The sequence below is a fragment of the Argentina silus genome (assembly GCF_951799395.1).
Source record: "Argentina silus genome assembly, chromosome: 10".
NCBI classification, from domain to species: Eukaryota; Metazoa; Chordata; class Actinopteri; order Argentiniformes; family Argentinidae; genus Argentina; species Argentina silus.
In genome coordinates this window covers 6,931,082-6,942,824 of record NC_139664.1, presented here as the reverse complement: position 1 = coordinate 6,942,824, position 11,743 = coordinate 6,931,082, and the positions used below count along the sequence as shown (strand labels likewise).

At 46.5% G+C, this 11,743-nt stretch overlaps 2 protein-coding genes across 2 annotated transcripts in view; both read left to right on the top strand.

Annotated features, from left to right (window-relative positions):
• The window catches only part of megf8 (multiple EGF-like-domains 8), a 24,646-nt gene extending 19,576 nt beyond the window's left edge, over positions 1–5,070 (top strand). Inside the window, 5 exon segments of the mRNA XM_083678218.1 lie at positions 67–259; positions 379–549; positions 830–960; positions 1,149–1,281; positions 1,707–5,070. Coding sequence (XP_083534344.1) covers positions 67–259; positions 379–549; positions 830–960; positions 1,149–1,281; positions 1,707–3,209 — 2,131 coding nt within the window. The 3' untranslated portion in view covers positions 3,210–5,070.
• Positions 5,071–5,998: 928 nt separating this feature from the next.
• On the top strand, positions 5,999–9,842 carry LOC310810828 (uncharacterized protein). Its single transcript, XM_083678683.1, has 3 exons — positions 5,999–6,044; positions 6,396–6,967; positions 8,224–9,842. Exons 2-3 carry the CDS (start codon positions 6,445–6,447, stop codon positions 9,594–9,596), a joined length of 1,896 nt encoding a protein of 631 aa, XP_083534809.1. The 5' UTR covers positions 5,999–6,044; positions 6,396–6,444; the 3' UTR covers positions 9,597–9,842.
• The last annotated feature ends 1,901 nt before the right edge of the window (positions 9,843–11,743 follow it).

The following is an 11,743-nucleotide window of genomic DNA, read 5'->3' as shown; positions in this document are numbered from 1 at the left end:
CTCTCTCTCTCTCTCTCTCTCTCTCTCTCTCTCCCTCTCCCTCCTTTCCTCCCACTGTCTCTGTAGTGTGTCAGGCCAGTGTGAGCCTGTGTGTGCTCAGGGTTGTGTGAACGGGACCTGTGTGTCCCCGGGGGTGTGTCAGTGTCACTTTGGCTTCGTGGGGGAGAACTGCTCCTCCCAGTGTCGCTGCAACAAACACAGTAACTGTGCCGGCGTGTCCAAGCCGGACGACTGTCTGGAGTGTCACAACAACACCAAGGTGAGTGGGCAAGACACACACGCACACACGCACACACACACGCACACACACACGCACACGCACACACACACACACACGTCTTGTACTGATGGTGCCCCTCCCTCTCTCCTATGCTCCAGGGTGATCACTGTGAGATGTGTAAGCCCCTGTTTGTGGGTTCAGCTGTGGGAGGGGGAATGTGTCGCCCCTGTCGGGAGTTCTGCAGGGGGAACAGCTTTGTGTGTCTGACCAAGGACGAGCACAGCAGGGCGCTAGACCACCCTGAGGACCACCCTCTGGACCCAGACCATGTAGGTGTCTCACATGTTCTGTGCTTGTTAGGGTGCTAGTATGATCTCAGAGCTAGCTTACGGTTTTGTGTCATGATCTCGTCTAGAAAAATATTGATGTCATTTGAATCTCTCCTGTCAAAATGTTGTATTTCTCTTTCACAAGATGATTGTGCTTAAAGGCATACTACAATAGTCTTTGGTGCCATATGACTACCACTGTCCTGTTCGACGAACGGTCCACTTCCCCTCACCTAATTTTTCCTCCCCCTTTTCCTCCCTTTCTCCTTCCCTGTGTTAGATTGTCCAGTGGGTGTCGGAGGGTCCGACAGAGGAGAGTGCCGTGTGTGTGAGCTGCCAGAACAACAGTGTGGGAGACAAGTGTGAGAGCTGCCTCAGTGGCTACTTCCTGTTGCAGGGGAAGTGTGACAAGTGAGTAGAAATGAGACATTTCAGCTGAGATGGTCACTGGGTAACGATCTTAGAGAAGACGGATGTGTCACATGTGGATTGATTGGATGAGCATGTATATGAGATGTGATTTTGGTTCGACAGTGCCTTAGGTTTTTTTTAATGACAGCATTGGAAGCTGAAATGCTTTGTGTTCCTCCCACCTACAGGTGTCACTGTAATGGTCATGCAGACACCTGTAATGAGCATGACGGCACCGGCTGCCCCTGTCAGAACAACACAGAGACTTCCTCCTGCCTCAGCAGCCCACAGAGCGACAGGAAGGACTGCTACAGACTACAGGTAAATTATTCATATTGGCTGCAGCAGGTCTGGACAGAGAGGCTACCTTCTTGTTTTTACGGTACCAAATGATAGGATCAATAGAGAAAATACTACCGGATCCACTGGTATGCACTGTCATTAAAATCATGAATGGGGGACAGTAGATCAGAAGCATTTCCTACCATACAAACGTGTTATTGTCTAAGGGAGGAGACCATATTCTCAGACAACAACCTGCCCCCTAGACAGACTGACACGCGCAGGGACCCATTCTTGGCTCTTGTGTGCACATTTTAGAAACACTGGCTGAAATTATACAATACCAATATCCTCTTTTCCATCGTTTTGTTGATGGTATCTCCAGTTCTTACATCCACGTACACTTTTGAAGTATGGGCCCATGTGGTAATGTTTTTTTCTCCCTGTTCAATTTCTCCTCCCAGTGCGCCAAGTGCAAAGACTCCTTCAACGGCACGCCAGTGAACGGGCGCCAGTGCTACCGCCAGTTCAACGTGGACAGCGAGTGCTGCTTCGACCCCACCTCCCAGACCAACTGCTTCCACGACCCCGCCATCCGCAACCTGCCCAAGGGACGCACCGTCTTCTTCGCCGCCCAGCCCAAGTTCACCAATGTGGACATCCGCGTCACCATCGACGTCACCTTCGGCGAGGTGGAGGTCTTCGTGTCCAACTCCCACGACACCTTCATCGTGGAGGTGGACCGCCATTCCGGCATCCACACTGTGAAGATCGAGGACGAGTCGTCGGCCCGAGGGGGGGCGAGCGGAGCGGATAAAGAGTCACCCCCCTCCCCCATGAAGGTGTACGCCAACTCTTCGTCTAGCCTCACAGGACCCATCCTGCCCAGCAACCCCCTGCAGCTCCACGCTAAGCCGCAGGGGGCGGAGAGAGAGGTGAGGGAGGCACGGGCCGAGGGCTTGATCTCCTACATCACGGTGTGGAAGCCCCAGACGGTGCTGATCGTGCGCAGCGTACGGGACCGCGTGGTCATCACCTTCCCCCACGAGGTCCACTCCCTCAAGTCCAGCCGCTTCTACATCGCCCTGCGCGGCGTGGGCACGGCGGAGAGGCAGGGCGAGTCCCAGGGCCTCCTCTTCCTCCGCCAGGACCAGGCTCACATTGACCTCTTCGTCTTCTTCTCCGTCTTCTTCTCCTGCTTCTTTCTCTTCCTCTCCGTCTGCGTCCTCCTCTGGAAGGTCAAGCAGTTCCTGGACTTCCGCCGTGAGCAGAGGCGCCACATCCAGGAGATGACCAAGATGGCGTCGCGGCCCTTCGCCAAGCTCACCGTCTACCTGGAGCCCGAGGAGCCCCAGCTCATCTACCTGCCATCCACGGGGGGCGGAGGGGTGGGCGGCAGCACCGTGTCCCTGGCCCATGCCCGCACCGGCAAGCTAGGGGGTGTGGTGGTGGGCCAGAGGGGCCGAGCGGGCGTCGTCTCCTACAAGCACGACCCGGGCTCGGGCCCAACCGCACACCACCACCACCACCTCACCCTGGGCGGAGGGGGCAACAGCGGGCAACACCTGCCTCTGCACTACCTGAACACCCACCACTACACGCCCACCAGTGGCACCACGCCGGCCTCCCACCACCACCACCCGTCCTCCCACAGCGGCTACCAGCACTTCTGCCGCTCCGACCCCTTCCTCTCACAGCTCATGGGCTTCTCCTACTCCACCTTTAAGGTGGGGCCCATCACCCTGGAGCCCACGGACGACGGCATGGCCGGGGTGGCCACTGTCCTCATCCAGCTGCCCGGGGGCATCCTGGCACCCAACCGCGCCTGCTTAGGCTCCGCCCTGGTCACCCTACGGCAGAACCTGCAAGAGTACTGCGGCCACGGCAACGGAGGAGGCCACCCCGGGGCGGGCGCGGGCCGCAAGGGTATGCTGGGGCACCAGCACCTCACCACCATGGCTATGTAAAGGGGAGGAGAGGAAATAGAGAAGGAGTGAGAGAGAGAGAGAGAGAGAGAGAGAGAGAGTGAGGGATTGTGGGGGTGGTGAAGTCAGGGGCAGGGAGTCAAAGAAAGGAGCCAAAACGAAGAGAGTAATATAAGAGCCAGTCGAGGTTAATGTACATACACTGTATAATTATTGCGTGTCTTTTATTGAATTATGTATCGCTATATTTCAAACGCTTGTCGTGACCAAGCCAGCCATCTCTAGAATGCACTCCAATTTACTAAACGTATCAGCTCAGTTATGTTGCATCCAGCCTGTGTCCACTATCGAGGTATGAGGGCAGGTGACAGCCAGCCACCCAGAGAGAGACTGTAGTTGGACTGTTGCCATTTGGAATGACCAATGGAAGTCGGGATGATACCTACTTGCATTTGGAACCATGTGCTTTATATCCAAAAAAGTGACAATCATAATTGCCATTGAGAACAAGAGACAGGGGGGGGTCAGTCCACCTGAATGTGCAAAATGTGATTGTCGCTATAGGGAAAAAAAAGAACTAAATAAAAATGTGGCACTTGTTTGTCGGACGGTTTTTATGTCATGGTAGTTATGAGTGATTCGTTGTAGCTTAATATAGGCAGGCACTTAAGCTGCATGTCTATGTTTAAGCACAAAGTATATTTTTGCGTTATTCATTCACAAGCCCTGTTACATGGTTCTCTATTGGTTGATGTTGTATTTGTTTCTGCTTATCTGCCTTCATTTACTCTGCCTTGTCTGTGAATTAACAGGCCTACACATAACACTCCCGTTTTCTATTGTATTGTGCAGCTTATGGAGGATTTAATAACGTATAGCATTGCAACATATTTGATGTTTTTCATATATTAATTGTTTTTTGTTACAAATGAAGAATTTCACATGGTTTATATCAGCCTTCAGTCGCTGTAGCAATTGTACTGTATGATTTGACAACACGAGAACACAACGGGTTTACTGTGGAACTCGTCACATAAATGAAGGATTCTGATATGTTTTGGGGGGTTTTCCAAGCCTGTTATTTCATTTATGTGATATGAACTGTATGTTAATTGTTTGGCTTCATTTTGCTGGACTGTGTTTTTTTGGGTTTTCCTGCAGCTCTCTTGATTGGATGATTGTATCAGCTAATGAGAGCCATGTTATAACAAAATTTGCTTTTTGATTGGACAAATGGAACAAGAAAAGAACAGTGGAACAAAAAAATTGAGATTATGTTGTTATTGAGCATTAAAATGGAGTCAAAAGAAAGAGACAAAATAAGTGCAAATTTGCGTCCTCCTGGTGAGAGATATGAAAGAAAAAAAGAGTTCAACGTTTGAAATTGTCGGGGGGGGAAATTGTCAGTATTTTGATTTTCATGGAGTTTGTGTTACATGTCTTTGGTTTTGATGTTACGATTCATATTTGTTTTGTATTGTTCGTTTTCTTTTTGCACTGTGTGGAAGTAAACTAGCCTCCATGAGTCATGTGAATCACTAGAGACGAATACCTTCAGTAAAAGGATGACATTGTTGTGATGGGGAGAAATCAGAATGACGCTACGCGACGGCTAAAACTAAAACACATTCTAGCTAATCTAATGAACATAATGCTGCAATACTATTTATAGCAATCCTCCAGTCCAGTCACAAGCATGAATAGATTATGGTTACCTTGTCCTTGTCCTTGTCTTGTTTTGCAGCTGTTTATTTTTTTAACACCTTTTCATTATTTTTTTATTCAATGTTTTAATTTGCTGTTTGTTTTTCTAAGAAGGGAACAGTGCTGTACAGAAGATGGTTGGATGCCAGAATCTCTGTCCTGGTGATGAGTTGGCGACAATAAAGTCTGTGAAAGATGATACGTCTGTTGTGTGGTTTTTGTGGTTTTAATTGGAGTGAGAGTAGCATTAAACAGTTTGAATACTTAATGCAAGGTATGTTGCTAGGAGCCACCAGTTTAACAGTGATAGGGGTGGTATCTTGAACACATTTCAATCAGGCTTTAGGCCAGGACACGTTACTATGTCAACTACATCCCTTGTAATCCATGATATTGTTTGTGCCCTAGATAAAAAGCAACATTGTGCAAAAGCTTTTGATACAGTGGATCATTCACTGTTAGTTAGTAGACTGTCCTCGATTAGTTTTGATCAGAATGCAAACAAATAGAACTCAGTGTATAGTTGTTGACAATGTTCTGTCACAGTCTCTGGAAATAGACTGGCTGCTTTAGTGTCATTGGGACATTTTAGGAACTTCAGGATTCTTCAGTGGAGGAGTGCTCTTGTTCTAATTGATTGTTATCTCTGTGTAAATTGTATGCCTGTGTAAATTGTGTCCTTTTAAAATCTTGATGTAAGTAATAGTGATGTGTATATATTGTGTAATCAGGGCACCCTTGAAAAAGAGACCTTGGTCTCAAAGGGACTCCTCTGAGTGTGACAGGCGGGGTTCAGACTTCACCAACGTGAAAGACACAAGCATCTACCTCTACACATCTATCACAAGCATTAGGCCAAAATGGCATCCTCTAGGTTCAAGGGTGACATGAGTTTACATGTCTCAGGCAGGGCTACCTTAGTATGAGAATGTGATTCCAAATCACCTCTGTTACATGAGGGCAAATAATGGGTTGTCTGCTTGGGGGGAGGGGAGTAAGGAGGACAAGGGCAATATCACAGCTTTCTTTTAGAATCCACACCAATCAACAGCTTCGACAATGCCTGTGATTCACGGACCGCTACCGGATTGGTCAGGTTTTACGTCAATAATCATTCCAGGAAGTGTATCGGTTGTCGGTCTTTGTCAACATTTTATTCTGAATTGAGGGAAGGTAAAAATGGCAATTCTCATCTCATTTATAGCGACCGTTTTCTGAGAAACCAAATGTTTTTGCTTTCACAGTTAATGTGTTCAGGATGCGTTAGTCAGTCGTCAAATGTAACTGGCTAGTTTAGCTAGGCCTTACCTTCAATAAGTGGTGTCTGTTTTTAGCTGTATTCTGTCGTAGTTAGCTTGTCAGAGTCTGTCAGAGGGATTCGTAATTTTGGATGGCAAGTTGGCTAGGTGTTAAGTAACAGTATAAGCACGTATAGTGCCCCGATTTCCAAGCCACATGACATGGCATTCTCTGACAGGGGCTTGGTAGGTTTGCTCACCCACCTTAATTTCCCTTTCTCCTCAGAAAGACCTACAAGGGGAGAGAACGTTTTGACGGCACCCTCGTCAACACGATGAAGAGCAAATCTGCTAAAAAGCTGAAGATCAAATCTGCCAAATCTCAAAAAGCTATCACCAAAACCAAGAGGACCAAACAACATCAAGACTTGGACAAAACACACATAAATCCTGAACCACAGTCACATGATTCTGAGGACTGCACTAGTAGAGATGAATCAGAGACAACTCATGGGGTTGACACTAATGGGGTGTGTCTCAACTCCATTCCCATCAAAGAGGAACCTATAGAGTATGATGTTCATGAGATCAGCAAGGAACATTTAGGAAGCAAATCAAATAATTATTACTCTGATTCTGGGGCCATCCTACCCAAGCCAGAGCAGGACTGTGTTTACATTAACCAAGGAACTGTAAAGGTTGAGGCTGAGCTTGATTCGGATCCTGAATATCATAAGGTGGTGGTTAAGAAAGAGACAGAGTTGTGTTTGAAGGAGGAGAGTGACCACCAGGAGAGTGATGAGGAAGGAACCGCAGAGGAGGATATTGATGCCCTGAGGGATGCAGACAGCAAAGGAGGTTGGACACACTGTTCATACTTAGCCAAACACCCCGAACATCCACACCCAAAACTGCTTCTGAAACTAAGACGTGGTTACTTGAACATTGATTTCAGTCAATTGACTTATTGTATTTAGTATTTGCCAAATGTTATTTTTTTTTTTTATTTAACCTTTATTTATTAAACAACTTTTAAAATAACTGCTTTATAGACACATACAAACCAATGATAAACCCTTGAAGTTAAAGACTAAACCGACAGACTGATATAAAAGACAATGGTGGGTGCGGAAACTATCCCGTGACATAAACCACAGAGCCGTTTTGGGGACTGTTTGAGAACTGAGGCTGCTGTGTGCATGTAAATTGCATCACCAACGAGGATACGGGAGTAGACAACAGCATCACCAGCATAAAGATGCAATTTACTATTGTTCAAGGACAAACCAACATTATTTATGTAAATGATAAACAGCAGTGGACCTAGAATCGTACTTTACGGAACACTTTTATTAACATTGAGAAAACTAGCCTAAACTCCATCTACTAAAATATATAGACTGCTATCCTACAGGTAATATTGAAGCCAATTACAGCCCAACTGATCCAAACCAATGGTAGATAACCTCTGTAATAGGAGGGCATGATCAACCGTATCAAAAGCCTTAGAGAGGTTAATATAGAGGGCTGCACAATGATGTTTCTTATCCAGAGAAATCACAGTGTCATGTATAACTAGGGAAGCAGCAGAGATGGTGCTGTGTCCAGACATAAAACCTGACTGGTGTGCATTTAAAATGCAATTTATTGATAAAAAGGACCGCATCTGAGAAGTGATCAGGGACTCCATTATTTTTGTTAACCAAGAAAGCCTTGAGATGGGATGGTAATTATTCAAGTCGCTGGGATCACTCTCGTCATGAAATGAGAGTGCATTGGCCGCCTTTCACACTTTGGGAATGATACCAGAGAAAATTGTCATGTTAAAAATATGAGCCAGAGGTTCAGCTATTAAAAGAGCAGAGAGCTGCAGGAGGTATGGATCAAGCCTGTAGACCTTCTCACGTCAATCTTACACAAAACGTCAAACACTTCTCTGATAGAAACACAACAGATGATTTGGGTCATTGTTAGCCTGTGGGGCAACTATCAGTCTGAACAGGAAATATACTATTAAGTCCCATGTATTTCGGTTCTAATCACATCCCCCCCCCTCTCTCTATACCTCCCTCCCTCCCCTCTCTGTTCTTGTCCTCCCTCATTCTCTTCCGCAGAGTTCTTTCCTTGTCCACACTGCACTGTCTCCTTCACCAACTCTTCCTTCCTTGAGAAGCATGTCAAGTGGACCCATCGGAAGCAGTTCCTTGCTGTGCTGAAAAGCAGCGCCTTAAAGCATAAAACCAGCCTGGCTCCCACACAAAACTGTCCCCTCTGCAGCCGCACCTTCCACACCCCAAGGCAGCTGAATCTCCACACACACAAGGTCCACCCCTCCGCCCCTCCCCTGAGGCGTCACCCCTGCCCGCACTGCGCCCGCAGTTTCCAGTACCTTGGCAACTTGCAGAACCACTGCAAGCGGTGGCACAAAATGGCCGTCATTTGCACTGACGGACACCTCAGTTGTGCCGACTGCGGGAAGAGCTTCAGAACCACCTGGGGACTGGGGCCTCACCGGTGTAACGAACCCACAGACACAAAACTCGAGGATGGGCCCGTCTGCCTTGACACCGGTGTCCCGTGCTTCGAATGTGGTAAGACCTGCTCCAGCACTCAGAGCCTGGCCGTACACATGCGCACTCACACAGGCGAGAAGCCTCTTGTCTGTAAGGAGTGTGGCAAACACTTCATGGAGAGCAGCGGCCTCCGCACACACATGCGAATACACAGCGGTGTCAAGCCGTTCAAATGCCAGGTGTGTGGGAACGCTTTCCCAAAGATGGAGCGCCTCAGGGTTCACATGTTAACTCACACGGGCGAGACGCCACACTCCTGCCCCGTATGTAGCCGTCAGTTCAGCCATAAGTCAACGCTGAAGGGCCACCTGCGCTCCCACTCGGGGGAGAAACCCTTCCATTGCCCAGTGTGTAATAAAGACTTCTCTCTCAGGGGGAACCTGAGGATTCACCTGAAGATTCACAACAACCAGAAGGACCACCAGTGCGGACAGTGTGGTCTGAAGGTGGTAGACATCGGTGTGTTGAAGAGACACTTGAGAACTCACACAGGGGAGAGGCCCTACCACTGCAAGGTGTGCAGCAAGCAGTTCAAGCGGCTGGCACACCTGAAGAACCACCAACGCACCCACACCGGCGAGAAGCCATACGCCTGTACCGAGTGTGGCAAGAGCTTCGTCCAGTCTGGGGACCTGGCCAAGCACAAGAGGACCCACACTGGGGAGAGGCCCTTTGAATGTCCCGACTGCCACCGTCGCTATATCAGCTCTGGAGACCTGGGCAAGCACAGGATGATCCACAGCGATATGCGTCCCTACCCATGCCAAGAGTGTAAGCAGGCCTTCCGTTCTAAGGGCCACCTCAAAGTCCACATGAGGACCCACACGGGGGAGAAGCCGTACTCTTGTCCGCACTGCCTTCGCCGATTCTCCCGCACCCACCACCTAGCTGGTCACATAGCCAGATGTCGCTGAAAGATAATAATGATACTGTCTTACTGTTTGTAATTATGTAGCATCTCTCAAGCTCAAAGTGCTTTACAGTGCATGGGGTTAAGGGGGTACTACTATCTCTTATGATACTAATGTTTAGCAGCCATCTTGGTTATTCACTGCAGCTAGCTGAGAATTACAGCTGGGGAACATTATGCTATATAAAGCATAGTTTGAATGGTCTTTGTCTCCAAACAGGGTTCAAGGCATGGCCCCACAGAATATGGCTGCCATTGGCCCACGTTTGCATAAATAAGTATTTGACTGTTTGAGTGCATGTTTTTAGATTTTCTTTCTGGAAATAGCATTTATTGTTGTTGCCATTCAAATGATAACAGTATTTTACTGAATGTATGGAGGCTAAGAATGTTTAATGTAACCTATAAAGGTGAACAGATTGGATCCCAATATTTAGGATATTTATACATTGCAATATTAGCACTTAATGCAGTAAATAAAGTTAGGAATCCACTCTCAACTGATAGGGTTGTTTGTCTCTGTGTGTACGAAATCCAATGAAATACAAGCATTTTATGTATTCTTAATTACTGTATTACAAAACCGTTACAAAGATATATATGAATTGATGATACATGCTGGATCCTTGTACTGACTATATAAGTAAGAACTACCATGCAAATGCTGTTTAACTAATCTTTCCTGAGTGTAATAAATTATTTCAACAGGACTATTCCATTCCAAATTTTGTTTTAATGTGTGTTATGTTTTGTAACCACTTTTTAAAACACACCATATAGGCCATATTCTTTCTATTATAACCTCTTCCATACAGGTCACTAGGTAGATTGGACATGCAAAAATATGTATTTCAATATGCATTGAATATTGCTATTTTTCTGCAACTTAAGCCTGATAAATGTGTGATAAAAGCACTTGACATCGGTGAGATATATTTTACACTACCCTGTGACTATGGCACTTTATTTTATTTATCTGTTTTTAATTTTAGAAATGATAGGATGAATCTTGTAAAATTCTAATCTCAAAACCATGATAAAAGGAATGTGTCAACCCAATGTCAGAAATAGCTTTACAATGTCTTTGCTTTTGTATTCAAAATATAAAATATAAAACTTATACGACTGCTATACTACTGTGTATTATTTGTATCTACTTAGATCTACTTAATTTTCATTCACACCTCTCACCTCATATCGCGGAACATAAATACATTTGTCCCTGGCAGTAGGGCAAGTCATAAGCAGTGAACCTTCTTCACACATTAATTTACACACTGGGTATGCATCACTTGGACAAGGGCCTCAAACAAGCCTGTCTGGGTCAATTCAGAGGGAATTGGTCTATTATTTTTATGTCCGCGATTACCAGGACAGAGCTGTAACTATGGCACAGATACTCTGCCACAGATAACAAAGATGTATTTAGGGCTAAATAATATTGAGTGTACCTTTGTTTAAAGCTGGAATCAATACTTTTTAAACCGTGTCCATTTTTCATTTAGCTGCGTCATGTCTGTGCGGAGGAGGGGCAGAGAGATGAATGGCTGGATCCTCTAATTCCCCCTGTTGCAGTTATCATAATTGTTGAACAACCACGGTTTTTAAAGATCGGGCGTTAGGGGAGGCAGGCCACACAAAGAAAGTTAATAGATTTAGAAAATTGAGATGGATTGCACTGCAGACGTTGACGTTGGAATGTTCCATTGGTTTTGCAGGAAGATGGACAAATATGATTGGGGGTTGAGGTGGGGGGGGGCAGAGCAGAGTGTACACACACACACACACACACACACGTGCGCGCGCACACACATATAAAACAGCAGAGAATGCATCCTAGCAGATAAAGGTGTTAGTGTGCAGATGTGTGCTGAAGTGAGTGTCTCTGTTCTGGTTAAGATGGTAATGGCCGGATGTGTCATAGTTTGAAGCCCAGACTTGTCCTTAATGCAGATGAGTTCACTGGTGTATTGTCACTGAAGGGCCCTAATTGAGTAGCAGTTCCTCTCACGGGGCACCAGGGGGAAACCGATAGCTGTTGAATGGATGCTTCAGGGAATAGAGGCATCTATGAATCAGAGTCAGAGCTGAGGCTGTCTGAGATGGGCTGTAGCATATACATAGTTTCAGAACAGATGTCAGAATGTCCCA